The following is a 19,739-nucleotide window of genomic DNA, read 5'->3' on the forward strand; positions in this document are numbered from 1 at the left end:
TGTCAAAGAAATATTTCCTAAAAACCTTCTCATATTCTGTCATATTTGCAGGCTCTCCCTCATATGACATGCTCAATGAAGCCTCAACTTCAACTTGAGGAAGAACTGGTGCTGGAGATTGTGGCAACCTTGCACTCCTTCTCCTTGACCCAACTTCAGGACTTTCAACCAACTTCCCTTCTCCTCTCTTGAGCTTCAACCTTGTTAGCATGACATTCACTTGCAAATAGTTAAATCCTTCTTGCACAAAGAAAACCAAGAGCTCCGATACCAAACTTGATTTGAATGGGAAAATTAGTTTTGCTGTACTAAATTCCTTTTCAAAATATGTTAAAAGTGCTTAAGGATTCATGAGGTTAATTGCAAGTTTAAACATGAGTTTTTGGGTGTTTTTATGTAAATTTCATGTACAAATTAACATAAACAAATGAATGAAGAATAACATATAACAGACATGAACATCACCAAAACACTATCATAATAGCACATGATGAAGGAGTTCACACTGCTTGGGCTATGTCTCCTTGGTCCAGCTTCCAATGACTTGGCCCTCTCTATTATGCTCAAAAGTGTGAATACATCAATTTACAATGCTCAAATAGCTTTGAAACCTATTTTAATGGCTTCAGAATGCCCAAAAATGTCTGTCTAGCCTCTTTATGCTCCTGATTTGGTCAAAAAATTGAAGAATTTTTGGCTTCCTCGAGTCTTTATGCTAATTGCATCGCAATTTCCCCAAAATTGACACCATCCTACAATTTTTAATCATGTCCAATTTCTCACCTCGATCAGGGGATAACACAATATTTGAACCCAAGACTTCTAGTTCAGTGAGACTTCATTTCCATAGCCATTACTAGTTGAGATAGCCCTACAATTTCGCTCGAATTTCCACTAATTGGGTGCCATTTTGGCCGATTTCAGTGCGAATTTGTTGGATGCTTTAAATGTCCTCCAACGCCTAAAATTCGCAAAATATGGGCCACGTGGATGCCATGTGGGTGGCGTGTCCAAGGGCTACCCCCAACGGGCTGGCCCTTTCCTCAGAATGACGCAGACATCAAACTTAAATAAATGTCGCATCCTTTGTATGTTAAGAACTATTATGTTGGTGTGTTGGTAGGAGTTCTGGCTTGTCGCTTGGTGGTTGCGGCTTTGACCCGCGCCACTACTTCCCAGACCTTAACCAAAATTTTGGTGGCCCTCGGGCTGCCACGTGGTGGCCATTGGCTAGGCCACATGGCAGCCCCTAGCTGGGCCACATGGTGCCCCTTGGCTAGGCCATGTGGCAGCCTGTGGTTGGCCACCACCCATCCAATAGAATTTCGACAAATGCACCCAATAAAATTGTGCCACTTGGCACCACATGATTTTCCGAAGGCCCATTGACTAATCAACCTTGCCAGGTCAGTAGTACAGACTGCTAACTAGGCTATCACATTTTGCAAAACTTTCCCTGTTTGGGGAAGTGAATAGAACACGATTCTGGGAGCATACGGTGTCTGTTTCGAACAAAATGAGTTGCGCCGGATTCAGGATGACGAGAACTATGTGGTCATTCAGGTTCCACACTGATCTGACAACTTTGAATTTTGAGTTATTTTTTGAGCACCTAATCAGAGAGAGAGAGAGAGAGAGAGAGAGAGAGAGAGAGAGAGAGAGAGAAGGGGAAGAGATAGATAGGGAGAGGAATAGGGAGATATAGATAGATATGTAGATATATATATAGAGAGAGTGTATGCTTGCGGGCTGATATAGAGAGATAAAGAAGGAGAGTTAGAGGGAGATAGAGATATAGATTGAGGGGGCGAGAGAGAGCGGGGGGGTGAGAGGGAGGGAGATAAACACAGAATGGAAGGTGGAGAGAGAGGGAAGAATAAAGAGACACAAATAGACAAATACATACATAAAAGTTAGATATAGAAAGTCATGAATATTTTGGTTTTTCACTAAAATAGATGTATTGATTTCAATGTAGTTATTGATTTCTAATCCTATTTGATTGCTTGCACTAGATGCATTGATTTCAGTGTAGATGTCAATCTCTAATCCTATTTAATACCTTACGCTAGATGTGTTGATTTTAGTGTAGATGTTGATTTTACTCCTATTTGATTGCTTGCACTCGATGCATTGGTTTCAATGTAGATATTGATTCCTAATCCTATTTGATCGCTTTCACTAAATGCATTGATTCCAATGTAGATGTCAATTTCTAATACTATTTAATACCTTACACTAGATACATTGATTTAAGTGTATATGTTGATTTCTAATCCTATTTAATACCTTACACTCGATGCATTGATTTCAGTGTAGATGTTGATTTCTACTCCTATTTGATTGATTGCACTGGATGCATTGGTTTCACTTTACATATTGATTTCTAATCCTATTCGATTGCTTGCACTAGATGCATTGATTTCAGTGTAGATGTTGATTTATAATCCTATTTGACTGTTTGCGCTAGATGCATTGATTTCACTGTAGATGTTGATTTCGGATTTGATGCAACTAGATGTATGATGTGCATTAATTTCAAAGTAATTAAATTAATAGTGTGCATTGATTTTAGTGTAAGCACATCTCTGCCCTCGACATCTATATCTCTATCTCCCATTGTCTCTCCTTCTTTATCTCTCTATCTTACCCCCCAAACATACACTCTCTCTCTCCATATCCATCTCTCTCTCTCTCTTTCTCTCTCTTTCTCTCCCCATTTCCCCCTCCCTCTCTCTTGACCCCTTCTCTCTTTCTCGAACACTTCTCTCTCCATATCTATAGCTCTTCCTCCCTCCCTGTCTTTGCCTCTCTTTTCTTCCGTCTCCCCCCCATCTATATCTTTATATCCCCTTGTCTCTCCTTCTCACCCCCAAAACATACACACTCTCTCTTAGTGTAAGCTCTAACAGTCTCTCATCTCACCAAACTGAGGTAACTAAGAAAATTTAAAATTAAATTGACCAAATTAATCTTAGACATATTTAACATATTTAAAATGATCAAATAATTAGATGTTCAACAAATTTTGTTTGGTTGCACATGACTGAAACCAACCTAGATCCATCTTAACCTTGAATCTATCAAGCACCGAGAGGGATCAAATCTCTCGAGGTGCAAACCTTTCCTCAAGTTTTGCACTCAAAAAAGAGGTTTGCACCTCGAGAGATTTGATCCCTCTTGACACTTGATAGATCCAGGGTTAAGATGAACCTAGGCTGGTACATAATCTAAACCCATATATATCTATATATATATACGACATTGGAATCCACCCCACATGTAGTCACCAATATATATATCTATATCTATATATATATATATATATATATATATATATATATATATATATATATATATTGGTGACTACATGTGGGGTGGATTCCAATGTTACCATTATAACTTTTAGGTATCCATGTGTGTACCTTTTTTGGACATGAGTAAGTTAGGATTTGAACCCGTGGCCAAGTTTGAACTAGTGACCTCTTCCATAAACATGGGTAAGTTAGAGTTTGACCCTTTAATCTTTACACAAAGAGTACCTTAACAAAACATCCTATCACCAACTAATTTATACCCTAACACTACTTTAAACTCAATCAATATTTTGCAAAATAAAATGATTTAGAAAGAAATAAACTCAATTTTTTACATTTTGCTTTACATATTTTTTTTTTCAATTTTTTCATATATATATGTATATATAATTTTTTTTTAATTGAAATGTTTGATAACAAAGCTCTCATCATTTAAATTTAAATTATTGAAAGAAGACATTAACTCAAACAAATATATAAAGCACATATAAAAACCAGAGACAAAATATTGGCGGAAAAAGGCTGAAGCCTCATGCTTCTTTCTCACTTTCATACATTAAAATAATTGAATATAGTGTTACAAATAAATAGATGAGAGATAGTGTTCTCAAGATAGTGCGTGCTATCTTAGACACTTTTGGTTGAGATAATTTCTCCTTTGGTTGAGATAATTTCTCACCAGACACACACCAATATAGGAGTTACCTAAACTAACTCCTATCTTAGAGGAACAACCCAAGAGTTAGGCACAAATTCCTAACTTGGAATATTTAATTATTTATTTATTTTTGGATTTATTATTGTTTTATGAGAGAGGCTAACATTCCCCCCTTCAATGATAAATCCAAAATAAGAACGAGGAACCATCTTCCAAGTTTTCATGTTGATCCTCAAAAACATTGCCTGAAAAAACCGTCAAAACTGGATGCTGGAAAAAACTCAAATCTGAAGAGAACATGAATCAGCTGCATGCTTGATTCATCTCTGAATGTCGCTTGACAACTCCATCACGTGCCAAGCCGCAAAAGGATCCAACTGTCCTTTGTTTGAAAACAGCATCCGGTGTCCACTGACACAATTTGATGAACGCCCACTGGCGTGTTTGCTGATGATGATTGCCCACTGGCTGAAGATGTCGAAAAACAACTCAATGTTGCTTTTGCTATGATGAAAGCTGCTCACTGTTGCTTTCGTTGTCGATCGCCCATTGGCGAATTTGCTGATGCTCACTGCTGATGACAAACGCCCACTGGCTGATGAAGATGCCCATTGGCTACTTCGTTGATGTTGTCAAGACTTTCAGTCTGACAACCACTTGTCAATTTCATTGACATTTCCCCCCTTTGTCAGCTGAAAGGAGAGACAATCTTCTCCAAAATATATTTGAACTCCCCCCTTCAGGCGTAGGAGAGTTTCACTATTGTACTCCCTCGTTCAACTGCATGAGAGTACCATCATCGGTTCACTGCTGGCTACACTATGTGTGATTGTAGTTGGTTGTAGAACTGAGACAATCTTTTGATTGTGGATGACCATTCCCAAGGGTCGATCCATTCATTATGTATCTTCAATCTGGCTGATTTTTGTTGGTTGCTACATTTTTCTGAGGAATGATTGTGCTTGCCACAATGGCAACAAGGATGGAGATCAAAACATTGATCTTCCATATGGCTGGTTCTTTGACAATGAGAACATTTCGGTTGGACTTCAATTTCAAGTTGCGTGCAATTCTGTTTGTCTGCAATTTTCTCAGAATCGACTGAGGTGAGTTGTTCAAGAAATCCTGCACTCACAAACTTAATTGGCTTGGAATAATCTGGGATATGTAAGTTGGTGTCATCAGTGACATATCCTAAGCCTCTTCGATTCTTGTTATTTTGAATCTATTCCCAGGGCTTGATGATGGGTTTGGAAGAAATTTGAATGTGATCATGAACAACTTCGACACTTGAAGTTGTTTGGATGAGTGATTTGGAATCAACATCATTATCTTCATCTGTATGGTTGAATGACTTGGAAGAAGCACTCTTTTGTTGCAGCTCATCTCTTTGTAGTTGCGACTCTAGTTGAAGAAATTCAATGGTTTCATGTGTTTGTTGTATATGCCGTGAAAGATCAACAAGAGTTTCTTTGCTGATGTGCACCATGTCTTCATCACTGGAGATGATCAAACTGTGAAGAATGTTTAACCACTGAATATGTTGTGCCATCTGAACTTGCTCACTTGAAGTCAGGCTATCTTGTCGTAGATGTCGTGCTTTGAACTGTTTCACTTGATTTTGTTACTTGAATGGCAGGCTCGCTTGCTATGGGACTTGAATGGCACGCTCACTTGATTTTTTGCTTATTGCACTTGCTGGGAACACTTGCTAGAGTTGTAGAACTTCTTACTTAGACTCTGGAATTCATGCTCGCTTGATGATGATCGCAAATTGCTTGATTGGTGTTAGATTTGAACTTGTTTGATTGCTTTGATGGTTGCTGCAATGAACTTCACTCTGGCTCACTTGAAGGTTTGAACTTTGTACTATTTTGACACAAATTGCTTGAATAAATGCTCACGCTCGCTTGCAGGAGATGTGAACTTGTTGCTTGTTTGCTTTAGAGTTAAAAATCGTGCATTCACTTGATTCTGCTTAAAGGAAGGGTGTCGAACACTATCGAAAATGCACCCAATTACTTACTACAATGAATTCAATTTGACTCAATTCAAGACTTGGGTGTCGGTTTCAACCGAGAATGCACCCTTATAATTCAATGCAATTTGAGTTTGATTACAAGTTCAATAATGTTGATGTAGATTGTGCTCTGAAACGTTGAAGTTATAGATTCATTAACTTGATTGTAGTGATGTAGACTTTGCTTTGAACTGCTGGAGTCTGCAGATTCATGAACTTGATTGTATTGAGTGAAATTGTTTGTTGAGGTAAAATGCCGATGTTGAAAACTTTGATGAGTTGTTGTATGTGTGGTCTTGATTATCCTTCCTTGCAGCTATTTCGTTACATGTGTTGTGCTTGCTTCCATTGAACTTTATGTGTGTTAAATGAGATCATTTATGTGTCAAAACTAGACACAAATCAAAAAACAAAAACATGAAGCCATAAAACACATGCCATCACAAATACACATGGTGTACCTAAGATCCCCTTATTTAATTTCGGGCAGATCTAGGACACAATCACCACAAAAATGATATGTTTTTATTAATGACTTGAGTACATCATTTTTTTCAACTTCTGAAGCGATGATAATGCCAAGCTGAAAACCCTTTGAAACAACTCGCTTTCAAAATCTGAATGGATAGTGACACGATCCCTCTCAAAGTAAAACAATACTTTGAATTACAACAACTTTCCCTTATCACTCCAAATACAAAATAAGACACTTATATCTCCACAAAATATTCTTCAAATTTACAAAATGTAATGCACCTTATCGCTCCAAATACAAATGGAAACACTCCTTAGTTCTTCAATTACAAAGAGCCAAAAACCATCCTTTCAACTCACAATCTCACCACTTTCATGCATATAAAAATGCATCTCCAATTTCATGTCAAGTAAATCCACTCACTGGGCAATTTCAACACATGCGGAAAAAAAACATTCACTTATGGTCATAAAACCATAGTCATGCCTCTCACATTCATCATATTGGATCCTAACTATATCTTGACAAAAGGTTAAGAAAACAACATGAAATTGGATGCTCACCAAATATAAGAAAATTAAGTTAAACTCAATGCATCCTTTGCTCGTTAGACAGATCTATTATTTTCAGGAACAATAAGAACCATCAAAAGATAGAACTAGCGGTAAAGGAACCACTTCAACAAATTTGGGCACAAAGTTTCAGTGTGGATGACTACTAATTTCACAGTTTCATGGTTCAAAAACCATATTCTCAGCTTCCAACTTGATTGATTGGAAAAGTACAGAAGAAAGATACCGCTCTCACAACAATCAACTTCCCAGCATTTTCAGGCCTCTTTGCAACTCTAATTGCCGCTGCAGTCGCGACACCTGATGATATACCCACCAGCAAACCTTCCTTTAATGCTAGCTGCTTGGCCATGTCAACAGCTTCATCACTTGAAATCTGTATGACCTCATCAAGAATATTCACATCCAGATTCCCAGGTATAAAACCAACACCAATTCCTTGAATTTTGTGAGGGCCAAGTCCACTTTTAAATTTCACCAATCATTAACGCTGACTGGAACGCTGGAAATTAATAAAATCTGATGCCACATTCGTTCAACCTTGCAACGCTGGTTCTTCACACAGTTTTCTCTTTTGTAATGGATTTACACAGGCTTTACGATGGTGATTATACACTGGAGTGGGCTTATGTTGGTGCTCAAGGCTTTAAGGTGGCTCAACAAGAACCCTCGCAGAAGTTTACGGAGAATGGGGCGCTGGACAAAAAGAGAGCCATTTTGGACAGACCAGAAGGACGGACGGGGGTTTTTCTCTAGTTTTCTTGTGCAACAATGGGGGATTACGATGATGCCTTTATGCACAACAAATATGGGGTGGTTCAAGTGCGGACAAAGGCCCAAAATCGAGCCACAGTTCTGAGTTAAAATTGATAGGGGAAATTCACCCAACAGGTCCTACTAGCAATCTACTGAAGCTTTTTGAGCCAGGGATAAGCTCACAACACTAGAAAACTTCATCGGTTAGCTGGTATTAATATGTATTCAGATGACGACATTGAATAATGCAAGGAGCCAAAAGTATATAAGGGTGTGTATCACAACCAATATGTCACTAGTCTCGAACTTGGTGAATTCTACAAACCCAATACATAAACTGATAGTAAACAGGATAGCTTCTACTTACAGGCTTCACATATTGAACTTTGGTTCGGATGGATTGAACAGATTAAAAACCGCACATCTATACTCCCAACAAGAATATTTCCCGCAATAGTTTGCCTGAAAACCTCAACTCCCAGAACGTCTGCTATTAATTCTTCTGTCTCCCTGTCCAGGTCGGTATGAATGAGAGCAACATGATCATTGCACACCACACAATTGCCAAGCGCAGATAGTCGTTCTTCAACACGTTGCACCACAACTTCATCAGGCAAACTATTCCTCAGGTGTTGAAGCTCTTGGTCGGTAGTTGTATTTGGCAGCAAAAGACCATCTTTGTTCCCAGCACAAAGACGACCAACAATCCTGGTGCCTCCTATAGATGTCTTCACAACAGGAATAACATCTGCCAGCTCTGCGCTATCGCCTTTATGTCAACACAACGGATCCTCATTCCAGCGCTGTAAAATGGTGACATGAGCCTTGGCTTCCAATTCCCATTTCACTTTACAAGTACGCACTCGCACACACTAACCAATCTAAAGAAAACACTCTTACTCCCAAAGAGCAAACCATTAGCTCTGATACCACATATTGAAAAAAGACATTAACTCAAACAAATATATAAAGCACATATAAAAACCAGAGACAAAATATTGGCGGAAAAAGGCTCAAGCCTCATGCTTCTCTCTCACTTTCATACATTAAAGTAATTGAATATAGTGTTACAAATAAATAGATGAGAGATAGTGTTCTCAAGATAGTGCGTGCTATCTTAGACACTTTTGGTTGAGATAATTTCTCTTTTGGTTGAGATAATTTCTCACCAGACACACATAATTTCTCTTTTGGTTGAGATAATTTCTCACCAGACACACACCAATATAGGAGTTACCTAAACTAACTCCCATCTTAGAGGAACAACCCAAGAGTTAGGCACAAATTCCTAACTTGGAATATTTAATTAATTGATTTATTTTTGGATTTATTATTATTTTATGAGAGAGGCTAACATAAATTTTAATAATTTTCTTTTTACTTTAAAACTAAATTTTTCCATTAAATAATATTAAAATTTAAAACAAATTTATTCTATAAATAACACTTTTTTAACTAAATTTTGAAAATAAATTTAATTATTAATAATATATTTTAATTAAAAATAATAAAATTATTATTTTTAAACTAATTTTATTTAACATTTCTCTTGATTTGTTACATGATTATTAAGTGATGCATGAGTAAATTTTGACCCTTACCAATATAATCTTTCCCTAAATCTACATGTACTTTTATATATAGCTCACGAGATTAATCATTTTTTTTAACCTTAAAGCTTCACAAAAACTTCATATGATTGATCAAACTACCTCCCTGTACACTTATTCACATCATTAATTAAACCACCTCCAAAAACACTTAATTTTATTTAATATTCCCGAAATTGAAAAATATATATTATTTTTATTGCTTAAAAATATGGAATTATAAAACTTCAAGGATTCTGAAAATGTGCTATGAATATATTCTAAAATATAGAGTGAGTGTTACATAAAGTTAAAACCATTCTTTATTTTAATTTGTAATAAAATATCACATAGAATGTATTGCTGTAGCCTGTTAGTATATTTTAATTGGAATTATTCTCTACGCAATGTCGACTATCGCATTTGCTATAGCCTTTTTCTAATACAATTTACGCCATCTCTATTAAACAGAATAAAAAATAAAATTTGTAATTAAAAGGAGAACATCTTTTCTCCAACAAAATGGAATTTCGATTTTAATATTGATTTCGCGTTGATTTAGACTTGCAACTCTACGCAACTTCACAGTTTTAGGAATTCCCGGTGGTGGGGAAACGACAAAAGGAAAGTCAGACACGTTTGAAATTCTCAATTGAAGCGTAAGCCGGTCAGATTGTTCAATCTGGGAATCTGTCCAAAGCATCTCTTCGATATCGGTCGGTTCTTCCAGGATACTGGTTTTGGTTATGTGATTTGGTTTTTGTTTCCGGCTCCTGATTCAGATTCTTTTGAGCCCATCTTCTGCCATGCCATTGTAACCCACTAGCGGAAAATCCTCCCAGTTTGGCATCTCCATGGCAGGAGATGGTGCTGCTAATCCCAGTAACAAACTTTCTTCAGCAGAAAACAAGCCCAAAAATGATGGTCTGGTTCCTCCATATATGAAGGCAGTCTCTGGGTCACTGGGGGGCATGGTGGAAGCCTGCTGCCTGCAGCCCATAGATGTGATCAAGACAAGGCTTCAACTGGACAGAGTGGCGCATTACAGGGGCATTCTGCACTGTGGTTCAACCATTGCGAAAACAGAGGGTGTGAGAGCTTTGTGGAAGGGGCTCACACCCTTTGCAACCCATCTGACCCTCAAGTATACATTGAGAATGGGATCCAATGCAGTGCTGCAGGGGGCCTTCTCAGATTCTGACACCGGGAAACTCAGCAATAAGGGCAGGATGATGGCTGGTTTTGGGGCAGGAGTGCTGGAGGCCCTCATGATTGTTACCCCATTCGAGGTAGGTCCCGTGTTATCTTTCTTCCGCTCTTTTTCTAATGTTTTATCTCAGTAGTGGTAATCCGGTAATTTTATACTGGTTCGAGCCGATGAACTTTTGGCTGTATGTTCGTTCATGGTGATTTTTTTTTATAGATTTTGCAGAGGCCCTTGCAGGTTTTGGCTTCATGTTGAATTCTTGTCATTCTTCTCTAAGAGAAATATTCATCCGATTATTGATAATTCACATGACATGGTTAAAATTCATGTTCCATACCTGCAAATTCTTTGATGGATTCCATATACGCCCTTGTGGTTTTTGACTGCATACTGTCAATGCAAGCCTTTGTGTTTTAGATGTTGGATTTTCATCATCACGTTCAGTTAATGGACTTGATAGGTTATCTATCATTGATCCAACAATTTGGTGTTTCTTTATTTTATGGAAAGAATTTTAGGTGTGAAATATTAGGCTACAACACTATGATGTTGGGTTTTCATCCTCATGTCCAGTCCATGTAAAGGACTGGATGAGTTTTCCATTTTGACACCACAATTGGGTTTTCTTTGTTTTATCCAAAATAAATAGGTGGTCAAGATTAGGCTACAACAGCAAAGAGGGTTAGCCCCTGAGCTTCTCAAATATAAAGGCCCCATCCATTGTGCAACTAGCATTGTCCGTGAAGAAGGTTTCCTTGGCCTTTGGGCTGGTGCAGCACCGACTGTTATGAGGAATGGAATCAATCAATCAGCAATGTTCACTGCCAAGAATGCTTTTGATGGGCTCCTGTGGAAAAAGCACGAGGGAGACGGTCGAGTTCTCCTGCCATGGCAGTCCATGATATCAGGATTTTTGGCAGGAACTGCTGGTCCTATTTGCACCGGCCCTTTCGATGTCGTGAAAACAAGGTTAATGGCTCAAAGTAGATCTGTTGAAACAGGTGAACTCAAATATAAGGGCATGTTTCATGCGCTGAGAACAATTTTTGCAGAAGAAGGATTGTTAGCCTTGTGGAAGGGATTGATTCCAAGGCTGATGAGAATACCTCCAGGACAGGCTATCATGTGGGCAGTGGCAGACCAGGTCACTGGTTTTTATGAAAGAAGATACTTGCACCATGCTCATGCTTAAATGTTTTGGGCATATATGTTTAAGTGAGAACTTAATGCTAGTTCCATCATGATGAAGCCTACCAGAGCATTTTTTTTTAATTTTTTTGAGAAATGCCCAGGGAAACTGATTGGGCTACCTTCTGTATCGGTCCTTCGTTTTATAACATAATAAAAATTTATGCAATTATATTGCTCTAGTTTGGGAAACTTTTTTGTCACCGGGTTGTATTTATAGGCCACAGGCCATGCACAGATAATTGTCATGTTGGCAGAATTTGTTAAAGAAGCCTGCTCATATTCTTTTGAGATGATGATTGAAAGCTTTGGTAAGATTAAACAGAAAGTCAACAGATCACATGTGGTTGTTTTCTTGGGAGTTGGGCTTATACTGAAATGGTTCATGAGATTTTCTTGGTTGTAATCTTTAGAACACACTGTTTATATATTTTTTTGGATGAGTATGCATTTAGAAATGGAAGGAACGAATCTGAAAATTTTGGTGTTTGATTTAGTGTTGAAAAATATTTGATACACCGTTGTTGAGTATGTACAACATGGAATGAACTTTTTAAGATTTTGCACTCGATTGGGATCCCAGTAATGATTCAATAATCATGATGCTCTGGACAGATTGATCTGTCATCTTTTCTGCAAATCAATATAGATATCTTTATGTTCCTTAATTGCCATTCTTTGCAATGTAGGTAGGACTCTTGCTAGTCCTTTATCTGGAGTCTAGAATCTTTTAATATCCTTTGGAATGATTTGTTGAAGGTTGCACAGGCGTGCATCACCTGGTTTGGGGTGCTCCAAATGGGGACATCACTGTCACAGGTATGTCGATATAGGATCAGGAGTACCCAGGCATACCCCTTCAGTATTGGGGACATCCAAGGGTGGACTCGTTAAGTTCAGCTTTAAAGCAAGAAATTACCCTTTTTGTCACATCTCGATTGTGGGCAAAGAAAATCTGCAATTCTCCAGGTATGGTGTGGGCAGCAATTTTCAGTTGAGCTGTTTTTCACTTTTGTGCAGGTGACTCTTCAACTTTATGAACACATGTTCACACATTGGTAACTATTTTCTTTTGTGGAAAGATATTTTGCACTTTCTGGTAACTATTTTGAAGTTTTAAGTTGTGATTGTTGTTCAAAGTTAAACACAAAAATGTGATATGAGTATTGTTCAATGCTAATCTGAGATATGAGTAACTGTAGTAAATAGTAAATTGTAATTGAGAAATTAATTTTCTTTTGTTTCTTGAATTTTAATGTTTGAACACATTTTTAGACATTGGCAAGTATTTTCTTTTGTGGAAAGAGATTTTTCACTTGCAGGTAACTATTTTGAAGTTTTAAATTGTGAGTATTGTTCAAAGTCAAACACTAAAATGTTATATGAGTATTGTTAAATGCTAATCTGAAATATGAGTAATTGTAGTGAATAGTAAATTGTAATTGAGCAATTACTCCTCTTTTGTTTCTTGAATTTTAAAATTTGAAGTAAAAACTTTAAAGTATTATTTCAAACTTGAATTTCCTTAATTTTTTTTTCTTTCCCACTCTAATTTTGGCATTTGGGGCCTTCTCAAGTAATACAATTCATCCCATTCTCACTGAGAGTGAGAGTGCTGGTACCTTGCCAGCACCACGCAAATATCTGCAAACATCAGCTTATTCATGTACATACTCTACTCCCCTCCAGAATTTAACAGGCGACCTCCAAAAATGAATCCCATGTTCTTAACTGTTAGGCCCACTCAGGGTGTACAAACTTAGAAATTAGCCTTCGTGCCACGTATGCATGTATTATTTTAGTCATTTACTTATATGTGGTATTAGGTTTTGGCTATACCTTTATGCAGTGCACAAACTTAGAAATTAGCCTTTGTGCCATTTCTGCATGTATTATTTTAGTCATTTACTTATGTGGTATTAGGTTTTAGCTATACCCTTGAATAAACTTGCATGCCCAGTTTATGGGGATTCATGCTGGTTACTCTGCACTCTTAGTCAACATATCCTTGTTGCCGCGTACACATGCAACCTTTGAGTTAATGTTTAACAACCTCTGAAAGAATGCCTATTTAGTTACTATAAAAGAAAGCAGTAACTTTGAAATCATTCTTAGCCCATATGCTTCATTGCTAATTTCATTCTCTATGGGTTGTCAGAACATTATTTTTGTACTGCCAATCTAATTTTTTATTCAAGTATATATCTGGTTAAAGCTTGTAAAGGCCTGGTATATGATGATCTGCTGGTGAGGAACACCTTGCTAGTGGATTACTTGCATTAACATATCTTAAAAAGAAAAAAGATTGAATATGGCAATGGAGAAGCTATGGGGGAATATCAGAATGTCTTGTGTATCACATCCTATAAAAGCTTTCAAATGCTTAATATGTTTTCAGCCTTGTAAGTTGCAAAATCAAGTATTTATTGACTACTTATATGTTATAAAACCTTTGTATGAAAAGAGGGAATGAATTGTTAAGATGTAATGTGGCAATGCCACTCTTTATAGTTTTTTTCAGAGTCAAATTTCAAGTTCTTAATATTGCTGCCGCTGATGTTTGCCATCCCCCAAGATCAACAAGGTCTGTTGAACAAATAAAGGAAATCATACTAAATATTATTTAGAATGTCATATCTATATCTGAACATGTGTAGAAATGAAAAGAGCCAAGATTGTTATGGTTTCTGTAAGCCATTTGGTCCTAAAAGAGTAGGTTATGAAACTGGGTAAAGTTTCATCTTGTATTGTTATAAGGTAGGTCATAATAAAAGGAAATGGTGTTCATCCTCCATCTCCTTTGTATTATAGATACAATTCGCTCATCCCAAAGTGTTTTTGGATCTGTCCATTGTCTAGTTTCACTATGGAGGTTGTAAGCATTGGTCTTGATTTTAGAATAATTTATTTTTTTGTTTAAGCTTATCAAGTTAGGATTGATAATCTTCATAGTAATTCAACTTCCTCATATTAATGATTTCGTTGTTGTCCCATGTCTTATCTTTACAGATTAAAGTTCATAGGGATGTAAGAGTTAATATCTTTGATGGTTTAAATTTCATATGGATGGAAGATTTATTATTATTGATTTGATGGTCTTCTTTTATGTTCCAATAATTAGGACAATCCTTGTAATCTTTCAAACCTCTTTACCTTGTGTTGGCTATAACTACTTACACTATAAGATAATAGGGAGCTTGCCCTTTGCAACTTGAGCAATTTATGTTTATATTCTAAACATTTAATCATGACTTTAGACTCCAAGCGCATCCAATTTAATTCAAGATAATAGGGTAAGGAGTGTTGCATTTAAATTTATAGGTGATAAAATGTTTATGGATTTGCCCAGTTTTATTCTGTCTCATTAGATATGCCACAGGCCCAAACATCACAGCCAAATAGAATATCTAGGATAATGACAATATCAAAATTGTTTTTTAATCCCATCTTGGAGTTGAGTATTTCTACATTCTTTTCAAGACCATAGCAAGATTTTCAAGCACCAATGGTTCCTACATCTATTGGACACACACAAGTTGCAGGTCCCCGCTTGTTTGGCATGTGGAGCACTAAAGCAATGCATTAACACACTTTGGAACACTAAAGCCATGCATTAAAAAACAAGTGTGTTATGTTGGAAAAGTAATCAGGTTCGGTCTTCATAATTGTGCTTTCAACCTGGACATGATGTCGTAAATGGTTAAATGAAATCAAGAACCCCATCTTTCAAATGGTTGAGCTGCAGGGTGTGAATTGAGAGGCATTGAACCACTTTGAGGCTGCTTCCCTTTCCTTTGAGATGTGTCACAATTTTATGTACTTCTTTGCATACATGAAATGGATGCCAGTAATAACTGCTTTGCATCATTTTGTATCCAGTCCTTTCGGTAGCAAGCTGGCCTTCACAGAGTTCATTGTCACATACCCTGGATATATCATAAATTATGTCCTTTCTAACACTCCTCCTTTGTGTATGTTCTGGGCCAAGTTTGTAAAGGGCTCCATTAATCCAAGTGAAAGTTTCACCCTTCCTCATTATTATTTTTCATTTTTTTTTTCAAAGACTGTTTGGCATAACTTTTCCTGCCACATAGTTTGGATTGCATCCACAAGGGTAATAATGTGCATACTAAACTGAGATCAAGCAATCATCTGAACACAACATCATACAAGAACGATTACTAAAATCTGAAATATCCCAAGATATTGGGGTGATATTGATAGTAAGCAATAACCTAGTGCAATGTAAAGCCATTTTTTAGCAATACAACATTGCATCTAATTCATAACAGCATGCCTATTCAAACATTATATTGGTTCGAATTAGATTATCCATGTGGCTAACAACAATACAATATGGATATTCCAACAATATACATATTGCAGTATCATGTCATTGACCTGATATGGATATTAAGGTAATTTAAACATTGTATTAAATATCTCCATGAAAATAGGGACGGAAATCTCAAATAGAGGATGAAACTTTTCTTACGGCTTTGCCTCCAGTCAATTTTAGGACATGTTTTAGATGAACGTGTACAGTTAATGCAGTTCTATCTTCAGAATCTTTCTTCTCAATATCTTCTATTACGATGAATTAAACTCAGCATGCCCCCAAAAACAGATGGTCATTGGTTATATAAATGTGTCATAATTGTTCAGATTGATTTTCCTATCAAAATGTATTATCTTGAGTTGAATTTGTGTGCTTTTGTTGTTCAAAGCATATTCTATAGATGCACCAAAATTTTCATACTAAAATATGTCAACTTGTCACACCAATGTTGCTCCAAAAACCTTATTTCCTTCCACACCATCACACATATCAAGCAAGCACTATAGCAAAATCATTTTGCAAACACCCAACAAGCACAGATGGCTTATGCCTAGTGCCTAAGTCACATTAGGCAAGGATACAAGATACATGGAACATAGACCGCCCAAAACACACACACACATATATATGGATTATGCCTACAGCCCAAGTCACATGACACAAGGATACGAGATACATGGAACATAGACTGCCAAAAACAAGTTGAATGAAATAGACACAGATGTAATTTTTTTGAACAATTAGAAAACAGAAATACATCAAATGATCAAATGTTGAATGATTTATCAGCTCAAAGATGCCTATCTAACATGTTGGAAAATGAAAGTAGTTGAAGATCAAGATTGATTTTCCTTAGCTTGATAATTAGTTGTGAACTTTGTTGTCTTTTTATTAATTATTTTAGTTCTCTTTCGGCAAGCAATTTCCAAAGAAAATACAAGAGACAAAAGACACCAAATGTAGGCTCCATGCCAAGGCAAAACCCCACCACTTGGTGAAAACCCAAACAATCGTCTTCTTATAGAATTAGATCAAAGATGAGACTTCTCAACCCCCAATGACCACCTTCTAGCTATAAACCTTATCAAGTCAACAAACGAAATGTGTTAAAATTGGCAACTAGGGCCAAATTCCACACAGGTCATCTTATTTATGACAATGGATATTTTTCTTGGATTCCTCTCTCTGAGAGATGTAGGATTGATCTAAAGATCATCTGATTCTGATATGTACAAATGAAGTTCTGAATTTATTTTGATTATGGTCAAATTGTCCAGGCTGGCCAGCAAACTTATGTAGACTCCGAAGCCCAATAGTCACATCTATTCATCCTCAATGTTGCAAATAAATAGAAGGTGACTTAACCTCATTTGGACACACTCATCTTCACACTTCTTTCTCTCTCTCCTCATTGATTGGGTATGGATTTCTGAGCCCCTCTCTCTCCACACGTCCGATATTTTAGGAGAGCGAAATTTCAAGAGGCCGAAATTTCAAGAGACCGAATTTTAGGACAGTTTGACCAAGCGTTGACCAACATGTGTTGACCTCCTTTGACTGCGTTTTTTGTGAGGGCTATCTCTGTTTGGGCAAGTTGCATTTTTGGGCACAAAAATCGAGGCTAAATGTTCACTGTTGACTGTAGCTAGTGCTGACTGCAAGTGGGTTGTTTGACCAGATTTGACTTGGCTGAATTTGACTGTTTTGAGGGTTGTTTTATCTTGTTGTTTGGAGGCCAAAGTTCATTGAAGTTGACCGATTTTGCTGAGAGTCAAATCTGCCCTGTTGATCAGCAATGACTTTTCTAGTTAGGGCTCTTTTGCTGCTATTATAAATTATCACATTTGTAAATTGTATTATCTCTCCCTATTGAACTATTGAAGACTAAAATGAGATTTGATCAAGGGTTTCACTACATTGGGGTTTGTCCTTGATTGGTGCCACATCTTGTGTCGTCTTGTCTTGGCTTGTCTTCTATTGTTTATGTTTATGTTTTATTTGCATATTACTATCACGTTGATGTGATTGCTAATCTGAATATTGACACTGGGTTAATAAAGAAATTGAAGTAAAATTTCTCTAAAGCATAGAACATACCATTGTTGCCTGAAATTAACATGGAATCATAGATGAGGTGAAGACAAAGCCCAAGCAAGAGTGAAAAAGCAATCACCAAAGACAGTTGGACAAGGACAAAAGGTTCAATGGGTTCTTCATCCTACTTCTTGGATGAAGACAAGCTCCATGATAAATCTGACTATCATGGATGGAAGATATCTTTTGATTTGAACTTGGAAGAAAAAGAAGTGATGGACTATGTGCAAGGTGAAATCCCTGAACCTCCTTCAAAATGCACCCGCTGCTACAAAGACCAAGTACAATAGGGTTGAAGTCAAAGCAAAGAATATTATTAGGATTCCATTGACAAGTATCTGGTGGCCTACATTTCTGAATTGAAGACGTCCAAGGAGATCTACGACAGGTTGATCGGCATGTTCAAGGTAATGCTAATCAAATTCTATTTCTCAAGAATAAGTTGAAGGATATTAAGAAGGGCAAGGACAAGGATATTCACTCCATATTTCTTGAGGATCACTGAGATCAAGAATGATCTACTCTCGATTGGAGAAGTCATTCCTGACAAGGAGCTTATTCTCACTACCCTTGGAGGACTCCCATCTGAGTGGTATGTATTTAGAACCACTGTTCTCAACAATGATCAAATTCCAAGGTTTGAAGAATTGATGTCGAGATGCATTCAAGAAGAAACAAGAATGATGGAGAAAGAAATGCCTTCTAATAGAAGCAACCTAACTGCATTCTCCGCTCATGCCAAAAGGAGAAATAATGTAGGGTCTAAAGGTCATTTCCATGGAAAGCCCGGGTCTAAGGGAGGAAGGAAGGGCAGGTGTTTTGTTTGCAATAAGTTTGGCCACTATGAAAGGGAGTGTCCAAATAGAAGGGACACATGTCCTCAACAATGATTGAATTCCAGGGTTTGAAAAATTGATGTCGAGATGCATTCAAGAAGAAACAAGAATGGTGGAGCAAGAAATGCCTTCTAATAGAAGCAACCCAACTGCATTCTCCGCTCAACCCAACAAGTGTGTTAATTTGGAAGTCCCAGAGAAGTTACAGACAAGATGGTTAAGACACTATATGAAGTTCGGGAAGCATATCCCAGTGGAGCTATTAGGCCTAGGACTCGTGAGGATATTGGATTTGAAATGATGGCAAATGACTATCTATTTAATCTCTCTACAAGAAACCACTTTGCAAAGTGAACTGCAATATCAAAATTTATCAAGGAGATGTAAAAGACATATAACAAGCATCAAGCCTCTTTTCCTTCCAAAGTGTAGGTTGGAGCTATAGGTGTATGTAGAACAAATAATGGCCACAAGAGGTTATTTGGCTTAGTAAAATAATTTGTATTTTTTTATAAAAGTAAAAAGATGCCTATAAGACAATTCCACGACAATCATAAGTCGTTTTGGTAAGAAATGTTGAAAATAAGGATGTAGTTTTTTTAAACTTTTGGCCATGGCTGATGTCATATTCTATCATTCTTATATTTGTAAGTTTGGTTAAGGTCAACCTTGTACATGTAGGCTCAAA

General features: G+C 37.0%; 1 protein-coding gene across 1 annotated transcript; it reads left to right on the forward strand.

Moving 5' to 3' along the window:
* The first annotated feature begins 9,972 nt into the window (after positions 1-9,972).
* On the forward strand, positions 9,973-11,974 carry MSFC1 (Mitochondrial substrate carrier family protein). The gene is made up of 2 exons (XM_089437027.1): positions 9,973-10,676; positions 11,244-11,974. The coding sequence occupies exons 1-2, from the start codon at positions 10,242-10,244 to the stop codon at positions 11,784-11,786; spliced, it is 978 nt and encodes a 325-aa protein (XP_089293153.1). The 5' UTR covers positions 9,973-10,241; the 3' UTR covers positions 11,787-11,974.
* Positions 11,975-19,739: the final 7,765 nt, after the last annotated feature.

The sequence above is a fragment of the Pinus tabuliformis genome, chromosome 5_2 (assembly GCF_031772625.1).
Source record: "Pinus tabuliformis cultivar Carrire ecotype Pingquan chromosome 5_2, CPIR1, whole genome shotgun sequence".
NCBI classification, from domain to species: Eukaryota; Viridiplantae; Streptophyta; class Pinopsida; order Pinales; family Pinaceae; genus Pinus; species Pinus tabuliformis.

Bases quoted from the DNA above. Each gene is read 5' to 3' on its own strand.
- MSFC1 (XM_089437027.1), top strand. From the start codon at position 10,242: ATGGCAGGAGATGGTGCTGCTAATCCCAGTAACAAACTTTCTTCAGCA. The intron at 10,677-11,243 runs GTAGGTCCCGTG...CAAAATAAATAG, and splicing joins TGATTGTTACCCCATTCGAG to GTGGTCAAGATTAGGCTACA.